At 34.6% G+C, this 21,353-nt stretch overlaps 1 protein-coding gene across 2 annotated transcripts in view; it reads left to right on the top strand.

The window, feature by feature from the left end:
- Positions 1–21,353, top strand: part of LOC114049643 (RAC-gamma serine/threonine-protein kinase) — a 362,981-nt gene that overhangs the window by 278,830 nt on the left and 62,798 nt on the right. For both annotated transcript variants that reach the window (XM_027870919.1, XM_027870920.1), the window contains 2 exons: positions 9,529–9,651; positions 18,275–18,403. In XM_027870919.1, coding sequence (XP_027726720.1) covers positions 9,529–9,651; positions 18,275–18,403 — 252 coding nt within the window. The remainder of the gene's footprint in view (positions 1–9,528; positions 9,652–18,274; positions 18,404–21,353) is intronic.

Here is a 21,353-nt window from a genome sequence, read left to right as displayed (position 1 = left end):
TGTGTGTGTGTGTGTGTGTGTGTGTGTGTGTTTGAGAGAGACAGAGACAGAGACAGAGATCAAGAAGACTTTAAATCTAGGTTTTCTTCAGTCTGTGACAAGCCCTCTATTCTTTGCCATGCTGCCTTTCTTTTCTGCAGGTGGGGGGGAACCTCTGGCAATAAGAATCAAGTGAACTGTAATTTTTCAGATTTATTGGCAATACCGTTGGCATCCACATAGTGGCATTTTGACTGCTATCCTAAATATTTCCTCAAAAAACATAGAGCACTAGCCTAGTTTATTATATCTTGATAGAATTAAAAAGGAAAAGGGAATCAAAATGCTTACATTTTGTCTGTCATGTCTTAATAATTTTAGTTATTAGATGTTCATATTTTGTATGTTAGGAGTCATCTTTTTGTTTCTTTGTGTACAAGGCAAAGTGGTGGAATTATCATGAACAAAATTCAAGTATATGATGATCAAAGTAAAATCTTCCTGGGTAGATTCTTGAAGATTTTTTCAAATAATTTATTGTCATCTTTAGCTTCAACTATTAGCCTGTATTTCTATAAGTTTAGATTTTAACTTTTTATAAAGCTACCTCCTAATGTAATAAAAGGCATCTTTATTTTCTGATGAGACTAATGAAGACTATTTACCTAGTTATATTTACTGCATCAGAAACTATTGTATTCATGTCTTGCTGGCACCTGTCAGTGCTGTTAGGTGATTAGTATTAAAAAATCACTCCTTGTTGACATAGAAAGTTAGGGTTCACTAATGACATTGCAGTTTTCTAAAGGCAGTCTAATTCTCTGCTGGGCTCACCTCATCCATCTGTGCTATCTGTTCCACATGTACATGTAAGTGCTTTGGTGATCTGTCTAAATGCATAGCATAATCTAGGCAATAGACATTCTTCATCCACTTTGTTTTTCCTACGTGGATGGTTAGGCCAACACCGTTGAAAAGTTATGAATCTTTTAAATGTTGTGGGGCTATATGGAATTGGCAAAATATCATATGCCAACAGGAATATCAGATATTTGCAGGTAGTTTTTCTTCAGTTTATATGCTATGCTGGATATCCTTCATCAAAGTGGTAAACACCTTTGCTGAGCATAAATATTCTTGTTTTATGCCTTGTGTATGTTTATAATGGATAGGTCTTTTAACAGGGTTATTTTTGTTGCTTTGTCTTTAATATGTGAATGATATATACATGTTGTTAGATAAGAGCTTTTAAAGCAATGTTTTACTCTATTGAATCAAATAGGTTTTTTTCATAATGAACAAACAGTAAGCACAAAAACAATATCACATGGGGGCAGTAGGAGAGGTACATGTATGGTAAATGTTTAGGATATAACATATAACTAATGAAGAAACTTGAGGTAACAGGTGTAAAAGATGTCTTTAGGGAAATATGTGTTAGGAAAAGAATATGGCATCATCATATGACGAGGGTAAATGGATGACAGATGGACAATGAAAGTTTTCCACTGGCATCCTTTTATGATGTTAGAAAAAAAGTGAAGAAGGCCTCCAGCACACTGGATGGACTCCCTGTATCAAAATTGTAGGAGAACATACTCATTCATAGATAATTTGTAATTTGCATCGTTGGAGGGGAGGGGCATAAGGTATTTAATGAGCACCTACTATGAGCCAGGCACTGTACTAAGCACTTTACAAATATTATCTCATTTGATCCTTGCAACAACCTTGGGAGGTAGATATTATTATCCCCATTTTGCAGATGAAGAAACTGGGACAGACAGAACTTATGCCTGTGAGCTTTTCCTGTTTTTCAGGGTATGATCCCATTTCCCTGTTTTGTGTTCCATTGATTCATTGAGCTACAAAGGATCTTGTTCTTGAGAGAGAAACTGGACCATATGCTAGGCGCTGTGCCAAATATTGGATATAAAGAAAGGCAAAAGATAGTCTCTACTCTCAAGGAACTCGTAATCCAGAGTACTGTGTGATTTATAATCTGGGAACGCTTTTTTAAGTACCTAGAAAAGGAAAGAATGAAACTTCTCTAAGTAGAAAATTCCAGTTTCTCATTCTTGAAAATAAAATTCTCTTTAATACCTATTCTCAATTATTCCCAATTCTTGTTTTTAGAGAAAGAGGGCTTACTGTGCCTTTTGTAACTAAAGCATATATCAGTGATACTCTTTAATACCAGTCTTTTAAATGAAGTTAATACTTTTGAAATGTTTGGCTTTATTACTTGAGAGAAAACTGAAAGAAAAGAACATAGCTGAAAGCAGCAATGTAAAAACGTTTATCATGTTCTTTCTACCTACTTAAAGCTTTTTATAGAAGGCTAGAGGTCGGTAGGAGTAAGATAGGTTAGTGCCTATTTAAAGTCTCTGCCTCCAACTCCTTTTTTGGTGGGCATGTAGAAGATGTCAAAAGGGAGTAGTACCACTAGGAATCTTCACAGTGATCCATAATTTCCCTTAGCATTTGCCTTTTCCCTAGAAGCAATGAACACTAGGAATTTATTTTCCGAGTAATAGAACAAAGTCCAAATGACTCAAAGTAAAAGGGGTACAAAATAAGTTCCTGAATATGGCAATCATATAAGATATTATCTAGAGTTCTGCATTCATATTGTAATTAACCTACATTTGAACAGATGGGAAAATTCACAGTAGTTCTAGGACTTTGCGTTTGACATCCAAAGAGTGTGATTGGGTACACTTGGAGACACGGTTGGAGAAGCGTGAACTTTTAATACTTATTATATCCACTATTGAAGATATCACAGGAATGATTTTTAGCTTTATTTTTTCTTGGTAATTTGAAATATTTATTAGAAATTTTGAAGATTTGTAAATAAAAATACAGAAAACAGTCTATTTTGTATTACTTATTTTCTTAATAAATAACATTTTTTCCTTTGTTCATATTTTTTTCGCATTGGGCTGAGGAAGTAATCTTGTCTCCTGCAGTATTATATAGAGTAAATGTATTTATAAGCTATAAAGAGCCTATCATAACTGCTTTGCTAAGTATATTTTTAAATTCTTCCAATTTTAAATCAGTTATAAATATTTTCACAGTTTAAAGGGGTAGAACTTGTTTGCAATATAGAAAATTACATTTAATTTTTTATGCATTAATGTTAACCCTTTCCTGCCCTCCACCGTTGAAAAAGAAAAAAAAAAGCTATGACAAAGATCATAAAATAAATATAGATAGTAGGATTGCCAGTTTTGGGGAGATTGTATCTATTGTTACTTTTTGAGCATTGCATGGCTTGAGAAAAGACAATAGAGGTAGAGCCCAAGATGGATAACCCATTGTTTGAAACTGCTGTTTCTACCGAACATCTATTTCATCTCAGGACTTCAGATCTGATATAGGGCTCCTGAAATTCCCTCATAGCTTCCCTAATGGCCTATTTTAATTGCCAGAGCACTTTTAATTCCTAAGCAATTCAGTACTATTTGTCTTTCTTATCTGCAGGGTGAGAGACTCATAGCTTTATACATATAAAATACCTTACCGGTCATTTAATTCAGTCCCTTCATTTTACACAAAATTGTGACCAAGAAAAGTAAAACACTTGGTCAGGGTCAAACTGAATATTAAGAAGCAGAGATTTGAACTTTAAATGCAGTGTTCTTCCCACTATACTCTCCTCACTGAAGTTGTGCTTTAAAAAACAAAGTTTAAAATTAGATGAGTTTACAACTTATTTTTGCTTTGCAAAATGTATGTCAGAAAACGAATGGATAATAAAAGCTATTATCTGGATAATTATTGCAGTGAGTTATTTTAAAACTGTAAAAATACTTTATTCGTCATAAAATAACTTTAATTTTCACTGTGCTGAATGAGTAACAATATTGAAACTATGTAGGATAGTCATGTTTATTCATTTCACCTTAGGTTGAATTAGAGCTATTCCACTGTACCTTGGGTCCTTCTGTGGGCCCAAGGGGTGTGTTAATCAGCATTATTGCACAGACTGTCGTGCCTTATTGCTTAATTAATTAGTTGTCTTTAGGATACTCAAGATCCTAGCTCAATCAATATTATGATAATGAATCTAATCACTGAAATTAATGAGACTTGTATTAAACATATTGTGCAATTCTCTAGGTAGGGGCTATTAAGCTATTACAAAAGATTTGCAGGAAGAAAATCAACTTAAGACTAGAACTTTTAATAATTCTGAATTTGGGGAAATACAAATATGTATTTATTGTAAAATGTACTGCATTGTATATTGCACTTCAAAAGAACCAAGACTCTTATTCTAAATGCAGCAGTTTATTGCCACAGTAAATGTTGTGATTTATGATCAAATAAACAGATTTGCAAAAACAGTAGTTTGCTAACCATTCATTGCATGAAGAGTTGGACACGACTGACTGAACAACAACGATTTATTAAGTTCACTTCAGAACAAACAGGATACTTGAGGAATGGAGAAGAAGGGAATGAACATTCGTTAAGAAGTACCTACTGTTTGCCAGGCACTGTGCTACATGCTTTTTATGAATATCTCATTTGATTCTTTTAACAATTCTGTGAGGTAGGTGCTGTTATTACCCCCATTTTATAGCTGGAGACACTAAGGTAAACATGTCCTCTCTGAAGAGAAAATCTGGTCATCTGTCCCAGGTGAACTCATTTTTTCTTTTGAACTGAATATATTTTGGGGTGTCTGGTCTGTGATGATTCCAATACAAATATTTTAAAATCAGAACTTCTGCCCTAATTTTCATTATATAGAAACATTTGTGGATTCTTTTTAGCATGTAACACATGTGTGTTATATAGAATTTAGTTTATGTCTATGCTTAAATAGTATTTGGATATATAGTTCATTTGTATTTGAACTCATATTGCTCTGTGTGTGTGTGTATTTGGTCTGGAACTTTGATTTCATAGGTATGGTTAGCATCTTGTATAGGAACTCCCTCTATCAATGTATATTGTAATTTTCATAGCAACTCTGTGTAAAGTATATTTTTGAGAGTTGCCTGGGACATTTAAAACTAAATTAATTGTTCAGGGCTATAGCTTTCTAGCCATTGCTAAGTATTGCTTCTTAACATAGTATATGTTAAATCAATATTTAATATATAATTTCAACCTTCCCTAATTACTTTCAAACTGTCTAGTTTAAGTGGATTTTTCAAATTATTTTGCATGTTTTTAGTTACATTTTGTTGCATTCATTATTTTTATATTGATAGCATATTCTTTTTTTTTTTCTTTCTTTCTTTTTTTTTTAGGCAATTGGGGTTAAGTGACTTGCCCAGGGTCACACAGCTAGTAAGTGTCAAGTGTTTGGTCTAAGGCCGGATTTGAACTCAGGTACTCCTGACTTCAGGGCCGGTGCTCTATCCACTGTGCCACCTAGCTGCCCCTTGATAGCATATTCTACGGAAAAGAACCTCTGTCTCTCTCATTCACTATTTGCGTGGACTTCTCAAAGTCATTTGACGTCAACCAAATGTGATGGAGTATACCTATAAAGCGTATAACTATGGGAGGTTGAGGCTGGTAGATTGCTTGAGTTTGAGATATGTTAGCTGCAATAGGACTGATCCATACTAAGTTGTGGCACTATTGTGGTGAGCTTCTAAAACTAGAGAGTCATCAGTCTGTCTCGGCAGGGACTGAACCAGCCTAGGTAAGAAAAACAGAGTAGATTAAAGCTTCAATACAGGTCGTCATGGGGATCCAACCTGTGAGGGGCTGCTTGGCCTTCCAGCCTGAGTGAAAAAGGGAGACTCAATTTTTACACTTATATGTCCCCATTCCCCCCCCCAAAGGTCATTTGACCTCACCATATCTGAGTTTTCTCATCTGTAAAGTAATGGTCCCCTCTGTCCCAGTGGCTTATCCTGTGCCCTATTTCAGCTTACTTTCAAAATTAACTTTAACTTAGTGTCGTTAGGCTTTAAAAAAAAAAGAATATGACTATTAAAATAATTCAACACAAAAATTAACCAGTTTCAGCTCAGACCTTTGAATAGGATGCCCAAATAAAGAAAGCTTTCAACAAATACAGTTATCTTTTTACAAAAAGTTGACTTTCTCACCAATCATAAATGCCCAATGTTTTCTCCCTGGCCTTAACAGAATGCTTTTTTTCAGTTTATACTAAAACTCTTAATTGTGAGTAAAAACTGTCATGGGGTTTAGCAAGAGTTTCAGTGTTCTTCAGTAGTTCAGCATCAAAAGTCCTTGCAGGTGACTTTTCCTCTTGGTCACTGGCTTCCTTCCTCACCCTTCCTGTCTTGTGAGATTATTTAAAGGAAGGGCATGACTCATTCAAGTTCTTTATTTAGCCCTTTCCTACTTTCCACAGGTACAAGCAACAAAAAGAACACTCAGAGTATGGTCTTTTCTTTAATCAGAAGGTTTTTCTCCACAGGAATACTGCTTTATTCCTTTTGTTCTTTTTTTCAGGGAAATTGCTTTAAACTTCCCATCTTTCCTGATTGCCTTGTAAAGTTACTTTTAATTACTTCTGTAGTAAATATTATACACAGGATCAGGCATATCTCCTCTTCAAAAGGGACCATTTCCCTTTTCTGGATACAAATTCATACCAACTGTAACACAATTTTTCTGTAATGCATTTACATAGCGCTCATCCTGGAAATATTTATTAAATACTGCTTAATGGTAATAGATGACATTGTATATGGAAGTTTACATCCATTATCTTACTTGATCCCAGCTCCATGCAGTGTCTTGTATGTTGTAGTTGATTATAGAATATTTGTTGAATTAATCCCAACAACACTGAGCAACTTAAGGCAGATATTATCATCCCCATTTTATAGGTGAGGATATCTGTAGCGATGAAGTGACCCTCATAAGGACAGTAAGAGTAAATGGAAGTCTTTCCTTCTCTCATTTTTCCTTGGCACTGCCCACTGAGGCAGTGGCTATCTTTTTGCTGCTAACATGAAGCTTAAATTAGTTAAGAAGAGAACCAAAAAGTCATCTGACTCCAATCAGACTGAAATGTTGAGGTCAAGTAAACTGGTGTGTACCAAGAGGCATTGACCAATGGGTGAGAAGATGATTTCAAGGGTCAGATTTTAATGTCCAGTGTTGGTTATAGAAGCAATAAGAAGACAAAACATATTACGTAATGGATTCAAGAAGTTTGGTGCACAGTGTCAGAGAGCTAGAAGTGCTCTTAATATGCAACAAATCTTACTGTGCTGAGATTGCTCACGGTGTTTCTTTTAAGAATCCTAAGTTGTTGATGAGAGATAAGCTTAACTCAGCTAGCCGTCATGACCACCAATTCACATGGTTGACCAAGGAATGAAAATGAGTAAAAAGCTTTACACATTTTTGTTTATGCTAAATAAAACATCAGACAGCCAGAGACAGAGAGAGTATATTTGAGTAGTTATGTTCAAGCCTAGGTCTTCTGATGACAGGCCCAGCATGCTTTCCATTTTAACACCCTTGTCTTATGTATTTCCTGTGGGATTTATTAAAAGTACAAGAAGTGATTTTCTCCCTTCAGAGAACTTATGGATAAAATTATGGATAAAAAGACCTAAGCAAACAAAACTCCAGCTAACCCAAGTAGTAAATAGTAAATGTCGAATGAGTAGTGTAGGCAAAGTATATACCAGGAGTGGGTATATACTCACCTCAAGGCCACAGGTTTCCTCCTGGTATATATATTCAGGGGAAGAGAATTCAGTGAGCAAGGGTGTTAGTGGAGGCTTTGTGAAAGGAGGTGGTACTTGAACTGAGAATAGAAGGGTTCAGTGGACAGAGAGGAGGGTGGATGGACATTTGATGTGGAATTAAAAAGAATAACATCAGGGAGAAGGGATATACAAGACAAGTTCTATGGATAGTAAGTAGACCAGTCCAATTGGAATTGGAAGTTTGTATAGAGAAGAGAAGAGAAATGAAGGTGGAAAGGGGACAGGGGTCATTTCTTTGTTCGCAACTCCTGTCATATCACTTTGTACACTGTAGGCAATTTATAGATGGTTGTTGAATGAAAGGCAGATTCAGGACAGAATATTTAGGGCCATAAATACAAAGGTAAGCAATTTGAATGAGGTTTCAAAACAGGTTGAAGTCATTTTACTATAATCATTTCCTTGTAGTCATTTCCTCCCATCACTGTACAGAATTCTTGAAGACCCTCTCCCTGCCAAATATTTCAAAACATAAAAATGAATCTCTTACAATGAATCAGGCAGCTTTTTTTTGAGTAACTGATGCTAGCCTGGTATCCCCTAAAATTATATCACTACTTATGAGAAGTCCTGCCAATACAAAATGTAGAAATAGATGTTACCTATTCTTGTGTCTATATAAAATCAAATGATCCAATGAAAAGAGAATTAAAAAGTTTATAAGCTCTCTGAAGGCAAGGACTGTATCTTATTTGGCTTTGTATTTCCTTCAATGCGTCAGACATCAATAAGCAATCAATAAATCCTTGCCTAATTGAATTAAATCAAATTGAATCAGATCATCATAACATTTTTATCTGATATCAAGTCTTCAAGTAATTGAAAACATCTGGATGATTAGCTGAAATTTTCATTTTTAGTGTAGTTGTTTAATGTCATGTATATAGACAGAAGCAAATGAATGAACTCTGATGCATATCATTGAACAACTTGCTTATCAGTAAAAAAACAAGCAATTCAAAAATCTGCCACAGATATTATGTAGAAAAAATTTAAATCATATTTGATTTTAAAAAAACTTTAATGTTTTTAGTTAATATGTTTTTGGAGTGATGTAATTTCAAAGTGCTAACTTTTATATTGCTTTATAATTACTTTAAAAATATTAGCCACTTTTTTGTTTTTAAGGAATGGATGATTTGTTAAGTGGTACAGTTTCAGAATGGGGAGAACAAATATTGAATTCCATCAGGAATACCAAAGAATTTGTTCTGCTTAGCTATTTTGTAGATCACTAAAATGAAGTTAGGAAGTCACAACTCTGAGAGGTTTATCATCTCTAGCTATAACACAATGATCAGGTCATTGAGGGGCTATTTACTGACAGCATTATCAACTTTTTCATTGTTCTAGTTCATTTGTTAAACAGTGTCCAGATGAATACCAATTCTTTTTTTTCCTCTTTAGTACAAAAGTAAATTAAGTAATTAACTTAAAATCATGCAACCATACCCATGTTGTTATTTTAATAATATCACTCAGTACCTCATCCTAAAAAGGAAATGGTGAGGGACAGAATAAGAAGGAATACAGGATGATGATAGACACTTTTTTCCTATGGTAACTGAAGGTTAAATGGGTAGCAAACAGAATGCCTTAAACAAGATTGGTATATTGATTAAAACGCTGATTTAACAGCTCACAGTCTCCCCTTGGAAACCTGGAAAAGATAAGCCAGCTGCTGTCTAAGAGTGCTGAGTGTCCACTGAGAGTACACTATCTATCATCACAATATGGTGATGAGAGGTGTTTTATGTTTGTGTTAATTTCCCCCACTAAATCAGTAATTATTACAATCCTGTCCCTGCTGTTTACCCTGCAGCTGTTTTTCCATTTGTCGAGAGAGCGGGTGTTCTCTGAGGACCGCACACGCTTCTATGGTGCAGAAATTGTCTCAGCTTTGGACTATCTACATTCTGGAAAGATTGTGTACCGTGATCTCAAGGTAAAAAAAAAAAAGTAATCAAATTTTGTTTTTTCAGAGACTATGGGGACAAACACAAAGTAATTACAAAGTTACACAGTTTTGAAAAAAATAGATTTGGTTTTGAGAAAAAACTGTGCCTTGTAGAATGTGCTTCGCAGCATAGAGCATACTGTTTTATTCACTAGTCTGAAGGCACCTTCTGTATTTCTGAGTATTTGATGTGCAAATAAATGTTTCTTAACTATATGATCTCTAGAAAGAGTTTAGTTTTTTCTCTAAATGCTTATAATTAAGAATAACATTAGGCATTGGCCTAAAAATTAAGTGAATTCATAGGTAGGTAAAACCCTTAAGGTATTTAATTCTATTTTAGGATTTTATATGACATCCTATCCTTATAAAAAAACCTTTATAGTAAATCAAGATGTTTAACTGGGATACAATCTTAGTTTTAGTTTCAATTTATAGTTCTTGATGGTCTAAGACCTTTAACGATTTGAATATTTGATTTTTTAAAAAGTTTTAACATTTGAAAAACATATGGTTACTAATAATATTGTATAGTATGTTGCTATTGATTTGTTTCTTCATAAGCATTTGAGGACCTTTATTAAAGTACTGCGTTATTCTCCCAACACCCTTATGAACTAGGCTTACTGATTTAAAAGCATATATTGTACCATACTGTAATCAAACCAGCATGTGAAAATCAAGGTCTATAAAATGGGTAAATGAGTTAGTGATAATTTATGCTAAATATGACATGCCAAAGAATTCCTTTAAATTAAAAAGTATTCCAGTACTTTTGTTAAACATTCTGATTTATTTGCTTCACCAAAGTATTGGTCACAAATAACTTTTCAGGAACTCTTGTGTTGTGTAATCTAATACGCCTACATAGCTGCATGTAAAAGGCTCCCATCATTTCATTCTTTATCCAGTGCCAATATTTCTCAACTAATCTGACTCTCTTAGCATTTTGGGGTTTTTTTGGTTGTATTCCTATCATACATCTTTAATTTATGGATGACAACACTTGGGGGAGACAACTAACAAGTATAAGGGTAGGTGTGTAGTACAGACAAGTGTAGTTAGCTGCAAAAGCAAATAGAAGCATACACAATGATGTTGCAAAGCGATAACTATAGAATATTATTTTTAGTAAAGAACTATATTCCTCCTGATTAAAAAATGACTAGCTGCATCAGAGCACTGTTGAAGATGGTGAAAGAGTTAATGTAGAACTGTATAATATAGCTTACTTGATTTTGTCAAAGCTTTTGATAAAGTATCTCATGGTGTTCTTAGTGAGAAAATGGAGAGAGGTGTAGACAGACAGTAGTACAGTAAGTTGGATTCAGCATTGGTCAAATGACCAGATTTATGGTGTATCATTAATGGTTTAAAGCCAATGTGATAGGAAGTCTGCAGTAGAATATCTTTGCTTGACACTGTGATGTTCAAAATTTTTATTATGACTTGGACAAAAACTGAGACAGTATAATGGTCAAATTTGTATGTAACACTAATCTAAGAGAAGTAACTAACACATTGGATGACAGAATCAAGATGTGAAAAGCTATATCATTGGAACAAATCTGTAAGATGAAATTCAGTAGAAATAAATGTAAATTCTTATCCTTCGGTACAAAAAATAAACTTTGGAAGTAAAAGATAGGGAGATATGGCTAGGTAACAATTTTAAAAGATCTGAGGATTTCAGTGAACTGCAAGCTCAATATGAGAAAGCAGTGTTTTGTGGCAACTAAAAAAGCTAATGCAGTCTTGAGATGCATTAAGAGAGATATATCTTTCAGTAATAAGGAAGGAGACATTCCCTCTGTACTTTGTTCTGATAAGACCTTACTTGCGTATTGTCTTTAGTTTTGTGCATCACAGTTTAAAAAGATGTTAACATCCAGTGGAAGGGAGCAAAAATTGTGGGAGGGAGGGAGGAAGAGAGAGAAGAAAGAAAGAGAAAGAGAGAAAACCTTTTTTTAAAGTGCATACTGTGTATTATCCACCATATCACTTAGCAAGCTTAAGTTTATGTCATATGATAATTGGTTGAAGGAACTAGTGATCTTTAGCCTGAAGAAGAGAAGTTAGGGAGATGTAGTAGCGCTGTCCAAGTATTTGAAAGGTTGTCATATAGAATAGGGTTTAGATTTGTTCTTTTTGGCATTGGATGTCAGAAACGAATAATGGCAGATTTAGGCTTCAGTGTCAGGGAAAATTTCTTAATAATTAGAGCTGTCTAAAAATGGAATGAGCTATCTTTAGAAATGGTGGATTCCCCCTCGAAGGGGGATTTTCTAGGAAGAGATGTGATTTCTACTTATTGTGTATAGACTAGATAGATATTGTATAGAGACTAGAGATAGCCACTGCATTCTCTTCTCTCAAATTCTATGTTTCTGTGATGTATTGGCTTAGGAATCATCTACATAGAGATGATCATTAAACCCATGAGATCACCAAGTAACATAAAGAAATAAGGCCTTTGGGGACACTTAACTTGTGTCCACGTTCTTTTGATTATATTGTTTTAGTCTTTCTTTAGTTCTGTATGCAAATCCACTTAAGAGACATAATATGTGTGCGTGTGTATACACACACACATATGTACATATATGTGAGTATGTGTGTATATATGGTATGTATGCAAACACATACATGTCCCACATACATATACGTACACACATGCTTCAAAATAATTACGTGGGATCATAGATTTAGGTTAAAAGGGATTCAGCGGTCATCTAGTACAACTTCTTTTTGTAGCTAAGGAAACTGTGACCCAGAGAGCTTGTGACCTTCCTAGTGGTGGGATCAGAATTCAAAACCTGGTGTAGTTTAAGTATAGAGGATAGAGTGCTGGGGCCTGGAGTCAGGAAGACCTAAGTTTAAATCCACCCTCAGACTCTTATTAGCTCTGTGACTCCAGGCATGTCATTTAACCTTGTTTACCTCATTTTCCTCATCTGTAAAATGATCTAGAGAAGGAAATGACAAACCACTCTATTATCTTGCCAAGAAAACCCCAAATGGGGTCATGAAGTGTCAGACACAACTGAACAACAAATACTGTGATTTGAAATCCATCACTTATCACTGGATGATGCTCTCCATTTACCGCTGAACATATAGAACTAAATGAAGTTCTGAATTTTCTAAAACACAGTGGAACCCATAGTTCACATTTTTTGGTCACTAAGGGTTCACCAACACAGAGAATTCACTGAAATCTTGTTGATTTACAGTGGCAAATAGGAATGATTTGCACACAGATGACTAAATAGTAAAAAATTGTTATACAATAGACCCCAAGTTCTTAAGGGAAAATAGATGTAACTATCTCGGCATAATACATTAGTGTCACATCATCTTAAATGAGCCTGGTGAGAGGCCCAGCCTTAGAATTAGAAAGATCTAGGTTCAAGTCTTGCCTCTGACACATGGCAGCTCTGTTCCATTAGTTAAGTAAGGAAGTCACTTAACGTTTCAATGAGCATGGAGAGGGTTATCCATCTGCATCAATGGACAGTGTTTCTACACTTTAATTTTCCCACAGTAAAATGAAATAACAAATATGTGGCTCACCACACAAAAACATATTAAATAATATGTGAAAATTTATATGAAAATTCACAAAATATACAACCAAATGTATATAAAATATCAGTGTTTGAAAAACAAAATAAAAATGGAGGAAATAATTCAGTATTTCATAAACGCACTTGGGAAAATTGGTTAGCAATTTGGAAGGAAATGGATTTAGACCTACAGTTTAAACCATATACCTTACTGAATTCCAGCCAGATGATAGACTTTTAAGTACTTTAAAAGGATGTAAGAATGGAATAATTATGGACGTGAGATGACACAGAAGGAATGTGAAGAGGACTTTTTCAAAGGAAAAACCACAAATGGTTAATAATCATTTGAAAAGATGTTCAACCTGATTAATAACTAAAGAGATATAAGCCTTTGAGATACAACCTCATAGCCTTCAAATTGTCAAAAAAAAGTAATTAAAATCAGTGAAACTAAATGTCAGCAACGTTTGGGCAAACAGGTGTGCTCATTCACTTTCTTATAAAATTGTGAACTGATAGAATCATTCTGGAGAGCAGTCTGGCAATTGGTAGCAACCAACAAATAATCATACACTTTGATCCAATTATTCCATGTAGTAAATGTATATTTTGAAAGTATCATAGTGGCATAATTTGTAGTTGCCGAAAAAGAAGTATCTTGAAGCAACCTAAATGTTCAACAATAAAGAAATGATTAAATACATTGTGGTGCATTAATGCAACCAAATACAATAATGTGGTTAATACTAAAAGTTTGAGAAGTGTATAGAAATCTGGAAACACGTTTTTGAAATAATTCTAAATAAAAAAAGCAGAATCAGCAAAAAGGAATCCATACCAACTATAATGATATAAAAGGGAAATGAATGAAAATGGATAAAGAATCCTGATACAGACTTCAGTATACAGTGGTTAAAAAAATTATCATGCCAATTTATTCATTGAAATCATTTATATGTAAGTAGTTACAAAGCAAGTTTAATTCATTTCATTCTTGTTCAGTATTGTTTATAATAAATCATTTTTAAAAGTTAATAAAGAGCCTAAGTATTTGCTTAAACTTTATTCTATCCACAAGTATTGATTCCACTATGAATAACTGTGAATAACCTATAGAAGAAAAGAAAATATTAACAATAGCACTTTCATAAATCAGCTCATCAGAAAAATCATAGGATTTATTTTTATAAGTTATAAAAAGTAACTTTGATCTAAAACATCACTGAAATTTATGTTTGTATTGATTTTCTAATCTTAAGGACCATGGCTCATTGATTGTACAAAGGTAATTTTAAGTTCCTTTCTAGCTCTAACGTTACTTGACTATATGGCATTCATGGTTAGAGCTAACACCTGTAAGTTGGACCTTAGTTAATTGTAGAAAGGATTTTCAAGCCCTAGGAATATAAGTAGGGATGTCTGGGTCCCCAAAGCTGAGGCTCAGGTTTCCTCTATGACCCTTTCTTCCTAATTATAGCAGTCCTGGGACTTTTATCTTCTCTGATGGAATTTGCATTATTAGTGGCTAAGAATTCAGACACTACAATTCTTTGCCTTGTGTTTACTTTCATAAATTTCCACGTTATTACTCGATATTTTGTTACTAAAAAGAAGAGAGGGCTGAATGAGGGAAACCATTTATTGATGTTGCTTTAATAATGTTCTTCCCAAACTGTATAGCTCTTAGCCGCAAGTGATAGCAGTTGAATAATTAATCAGAATTTCAACAGACATCAATAATTTTTTTGAATATAGTAGGATTATGCTTACATATCCTATGGGTAAAATGTACCAATTAACTCCGTAATAGGGTGCTCCCATATATGAGTGACAGAATTTTTCTATTTTATTTTCAATCTCATTTGACTCAGGTAACAGCCAAAGCACAAAGGTACAAATAAATAGCCTCTTTTTCCCAACCTGAAATGACAGTCACCAAAAAGAAGGAAGAGGGTGGTAGCTAGGTGGCCCAATGGATAGAGCACTGGCCCTGGAGTCAGGAGGACCTGAGTTTAAATCTGGCCTCAGGCACTTGACCCTCGATAGCTGTATGACCCTGGGCAAATCACTTAACCCCATTTTCTAGCAAAAATCAAATAACAAAACAAACAAAGACAATGAAGGGGAGAGGAGCAGGCAAAAGAATATTTAAGAATAATAATCTCATGACTTTGTATTTAAACTGAGTCATAAAATCCAACAGTACCCTACCCCAACTGATAACATCCATTATTATTGCTTGTAAAAGCCTTAAAAGACAAAGATTCCTTACCCATACCCCCTTAAAGAAAACATAAATAATAAATAATAAACCCCTAAATAATTCAGGTAGTTAAATATAGTCCTTATTTGTAACATAAAATTTTACGTCTTCCAATCATGAGTCTGACTCTAATGATATAGACAGTTAAAATAAGCATAAAAGCTATAGCCCCTTCTTTTAAGATAGATCACAATTGCAGATTCACCTAAGGGAGATAGTGAGTTACACACAAAGTGATAAAATTGGTAACAGATATTCAAATTAATCTTAAAAAAACTTTATCTCACTTTTACATAATAGTTGTATCCAGTTATGGACTAAGCATAACACAAAAGAAGTTAGTTGAGGCAGCAGGGTGGCACAGTGGATAGAGTGCAGGGCCTGGAATCGGGAAGACTGAGGTTCAAATTACCCTCCTGCTTACTAACTGGGCAAGTCACTTAACTTCTCTTTGCCTCAGTTTCCTCATCTATAAAATGGGGACAATAACAGCATCAGGATTGTGAAAATCAAGTGAGATAATAATTATAAGGCATTTAACAGTGCCTTACACATATTAAGTGTCACATAAATTTTATTCATCTATTCATTTGTTCATGTACTTATTGTGTGTGCTTTCTGATAAATTTACTCAAGTGTATTTAAGAAGATGCTTCATTTAAAAAAAAAAAACCAGCTTGGTCTTAAAAGACTAGAATAATGATCTTAAGCTAAGAAAATAGGGAAAAAAGCAGAGTCCTAGACTTAAGCTTCAAAGATCGACTACCTAAGTGTAGGATGGGGAGATAGGACTAAATAACAGTTCCTGTGAAGACTTTGGGGGTTTTTGTAGACTACAAATTCAACAAGAGTTTAAGCAATCTTAGATCTCATAAAAGGCAATAATGTTCCACATGAAGCATGTATAGCCTCCCTGTACTCTGTCCCATCTGGTTAGACTCTGTCTTCATTATCAAACACCACATTTTAGGAAGGACATTGATCAACTGACATAGGTCCAAAGTGGTATATGACCAGGATTGTTACAGAAAACACCATCACGTTGGTTGAATGAACTGGGGACATTTAGCCTGGAGAAGAGAAAACTTAGGGGTTATCATAGATATCTTCAAGTATTTGAAAGACTATAATATTTTAGAGGAATTCAGATTATACTAATTGTCTCTAGAAGTAGGAATAATGGATGAGAGTTAGAGAAAGGCAAATTTGGATCAGTATAAGGGACAAATTCCCTAGCAATTAGACCTGTCAAAAAGTAGAATGAGCTGAATCAAGATTCAGTGTGTTCTCTATCATTGAGTATGTAATTTAGGATATTGTAGAGGATATTTCCATCCAGGTACAGGCAGGACTAGGTGTCATCCTCAGTGCCTTGCATTCACTTCCTATATCCAATCTGTTGCCAAGGCTTCTCGTTTTTACCCTTGTAACATTTTTAGATTATATTCTGTTCTCTCCTCCAACACTGCTGTCAACTTAGTTCAGGATTTTATCTCATTGGACTACTGCAGTAGCCTGCTGGTTAGTTTTCCTGCTACAAGTTTCTCATCACTTCAGTTCATTGTCCACTCAGCCATCAAAGTGACCTTCCTTAAATTTAGATCTCACCATGTCAGCTCTCCACACTCTTAGCTTAGCACTATGTGTGACACATTGTTGGTGCTTAATAAATGTTTATTGACTGACACGTTGATTGTACAACTAAATTATAGGGCAAGTAGATGGCTCAGGGGATAGAGCACTGGCCCTGGAGTCAGGAAGACTCCTCTTCATGAGTTCAAATCCAGCCTGAGACATATAATACCTAGGTGACCCCGGGCAAGTCATTTAATCCTGTTTGCCTCAGTTTCCTTATCTGTAAAATGAGCGGGAGAAGGAAATGGCAAACCACCGTAGTATCTTTGCCCTCAAATGTGGTCATGAAGAGTTGGACACGACTGAAAAACAGCTCAACAACAATAGCAAAAATCATAGGTTCAGAATATCAGGTTTTGTGAGCAGATAGTCTTATGACTTGAATTGACTGACAATTGCATGCCTTATAGTAGTTAAATCTGTGAACTCTGTCCCTCGATATATTTTTACTAACAGGATCAAACTGATTTTCACTTAATATTGTAGATTTGGCTCTGTATGTGTGTATACATGTACGTAAAATAAATGTGATCTGTATATGTGTTTGTAATAAAAATCAAGCCAGAGCTCTTCTTCTGTGTGTATTATCTCTCCATTTTTATATTTAATAGTAAAGAAATTCATCAGAATTCTACTTTCCTTGTAGCATTATATTTAGGTTGAATTTAAAGAAAAATCTGCAAGGGTTTTGAAAAATAATAGTGGATTCCTGTTTCTTGTGGACTTTTTTTAAAAGATGCTCATCTTGAAATGATTTAGAGAACGTTGTTAAGTACTAAATAGGAAGGCTTATTAGATGATATTCTTCTATTATGCCTCTCTTAAAAGTGGGGCTTGGTGGAGGAAACTTAGCTTTTCCAAGTTTCACAGTCTTGAGTTTTCACAACTTAAATAAAAATGAATTTTAAAGCTATAGAGTCCTAGTTTATTTTAAAGCTCTATGATCACAATTCCTGAATATTTAGTGTAATGTACTTTTTTACTCTATACAAAAGTAGGAACTTTATAGGAGCTGTAATTTCATCCTTAATTTGTAAAGTATTGAATACTTTAGTGAACTTTGGATATGTTTTCCCCTCCTAGAAATATATATTATTGAAAGTCAGAGGACAATTTTAAACTTTCTTTCTTTCCTAATACACAGTTGGAAAATTTGATGTTGGATAAAGATGGCCACATAAAAATTACAGATTTTGGACTTTGCAAAGAAGGGATTACAGATGCAGCTACAATGAAGACATTTTGTGGTACACCTGAGTACCTTGCACCTGAGGTAGGTTGTAGGAACTTAAAGGGAAAATTCATGTTATCATAATTATTTTATAATAAGAAATATTTAAGCTTTTTTTAAAATGGTGCTACATATTTTGGCAGGAATTAAAACAAAATATTATGGCTTGAGCAATTCTTAAATATTAATATATAAATTTTAGCAGCAAGAAACTGATAGTAGGCAAGTACACTAACAATTCCATAATGAGAATAAAGGTTTTTGGTTTTTTTTGTTGTTGTTGTTGTTTTTGTGAGGCAATTGGGGTAAAGTGACTTGCCCAAGGTCACACAGCTAGTACGTGTCAAGTGTTTGGTCTGAGGCCGGATTTGAACTCAGGTCTTCCTGACTTCAGGGCCGGTGCTCTATCTACTGCGCCACCTAGCTGCCCCTGAGAATAAAGGTTTTTCTTTTCATATGATTTATATCTTGGATCTTTCTATCATATTTTGAATTGTTACTCAAATATATCATATTTATGCCTGACAAATTTTGATCATATCAAACTATATGACTTCTTCATTAAGACTGTTGTTTGTGGTTTCATAAACCTTATGATGAACTATACTTGGAAACAAAGAAATAATCGTAAGTGACTCTACAATGTAGGTGCTATAATAGTATTTGTTAACAGCAGTTTTTGTCAAAAAGGTATCTCCTTTGCATATATCAAATCATATAAGATTCCTTAAAAGATGTAATAATAACTTTTTATTCATTTATCCTCTAATTATTAATATTAATCAAGACATAAAATAGGGAGAGGTATGTGGTCAAAGATATTCATTGTCATGGAGAAGATCCTATTCAGAATTCAAGTGGAGAAGGAGTGTTCTAAAGATGTTAAGGTCCTCCAGATGCTGTTGTCTCCTGGTGGTATAATGCTGATTACATCAAGCCTTAGAACACAAAGAGCCATTTAAGTGAAATCCATAAGCAGCCAAAAAGAGTTAGGTTTCTCTACACTGGAAAAAAAAATAAGTAGATGAGGAATGCCTATTTAGACTAAAATATGCAGTTGGATGGAGTTGGTCCCATCAGTACATATATTTTGGACAGACATTGCACATAGACAATGAGTTGGGCCCAGAATTGAACAGAAGGAGGAGAGCAGGCTGGATTATCGCTTTTGAAAATTATGTGGTATGTTTAATGACTTCAAGTTTCTTCTTGAAACAAAGGCTTGTTTAGAAAATATAAAAGTATTCTTCTTGTGATGCTGCATGACTAAGATCCATGGAATTACACATTTATTGAAAACATTGTTGAAGGTTATCCTAAGGGAAATGGAGAGGCATTTTGTGAAGGTTAATAAGCTGCAACACATTGCCAATGAAGAATAGTGCGAGGGAAGCAATGTAAAGGATGTCTTAATATAAATGACTGAGAATAAAAGATGAACTGGTTATGTGGCAAAGAATAATCTATGAACAGCTCATATGCTCCAATGGAATCCATGTAGTGTTAGAAGAACCAGATACTGCCCCCTTAAATTGACGGGCAATTATATCCCAAAAGAATGACTGTCATGTCAGCTTGGGGTACTAGAGACAGTCCTACTTCATCCTAATTAAGAACCAGCTCCTGTGAGCATACATCTTTGGTGGGCTGTTGAGTTAAAAGCAATCCAAGGACATATATATGTATATGCATTGCTTTACTTGCATGCTGAAAAGCATGACACTTTTTTTGAGATAAAAAATTCAAAGGTAGGAAGAGACTGATCACCACCACTCATTTTGTTCATGTTTGTTGTGCAACTAAATGCAACTAAGAATGGGGCAGCTTTTTTTTTCTAAATCAAGGTAGTACCAATCCAAGCATGGTAGGTATAAATTCCCCTTTGAAGATTTATGGGAGCATATAGACAGTATCCTTACGGAATAAGAGAACATGGATAAATTTCTATTTGTATCAGAGGGTGTACCTATGTTGAGACCCAGATCAAATGAAATATTCAGAATAAGAGAAAAGGTCAGAAAAGGTAGGAAGATAAATGGAATACATTTGACACTATCTGTATCATCTTGTTTGATGTTAAAGGAATACCTAACTATTTAAACATCTACATAGAGCAGAGTGTGGTGGTTATGACTATAATAACCTCTGTTGCCTTGAGGCTTGAGGGTGGTGAATTCCTTGAGTTTAGGAGTTCTAAGCTGCTGTAGACTAGGACAATTGGGTGTCCCCACTGAGTCTGGCACCAATATGACAAGCCTTCAGGAGGGAGGTTAAGGGATCAGGCTGCCTAAAAAAGAGCATACTGGACCAAATGAGATATTATTTGTCAAAGTGCTTAGCACAATGCTTGTCACATTGTTTTTATTCAGTTGTGCCTAATCTTCACGACCCTGTTAAACCATATCATCCATGGCCTTTTCTCGTCAAAGATACTGGGGTGGTTTGCCATTTCCTTCTTCAGTGGATTAAGGCAAACAGAGGTTAAGTGACTTGTCTAGGGTTACACAGCTAGTAAGTGTCTGGAGCCAGTTTTGAGCTCATTTCTTCCTAATTTGAGGCCCAGTGTTGTGTCCACTGAACCACCTACCTGCCTCCTACCCAGCACAATTAGGTGCTAAATAAATGCCTATTCCCCCCTCCTCCCAACCCTAGTCAGAAACAAAGTAGATCAAACCTTCCGTGATGATTAGCATGGGGTTGGACAAAGATAAAGAAACCCAATCTCAAAAAATAAAATTAAGATTAAAATCTACATAGTAATAAGAATACCATTGGACTATCTTGAGGAAACAGAGGTGCTGGTTTATAGTATACCACAGTTCAGCAAAAAAAAGCTATAATTTAGAGGTCAAGAAATCATATGTTTTGTCTATAAATGTTTTCTAATGGCTAAAGAAAATGGTAATTGTTAAATATTGGGAAGCAACTGTGTTACAAAATTGGTATGAATTATTAGTATCATTAGCATTCATTATTATATTTCCACTGGAAT

This window comes from Vombatus ursinus, unplaced genomic scaffold (assembly GCF_900497805.2).
Source record: "Vombatus ursinus unplaced genomic scaffold, bare-nosed wombat genome assembly UNPS02014798.1, whole genome shotgun sequence".
NCBI lineage: Eukaryota > Metazoa > Chordata > Mammalia > Diprotodontia > Vombatidae > Vombatus > Vombatus ursinus.
This window is presented reverse-complemented; position numbering and strand designations above follow the sequence as displayed.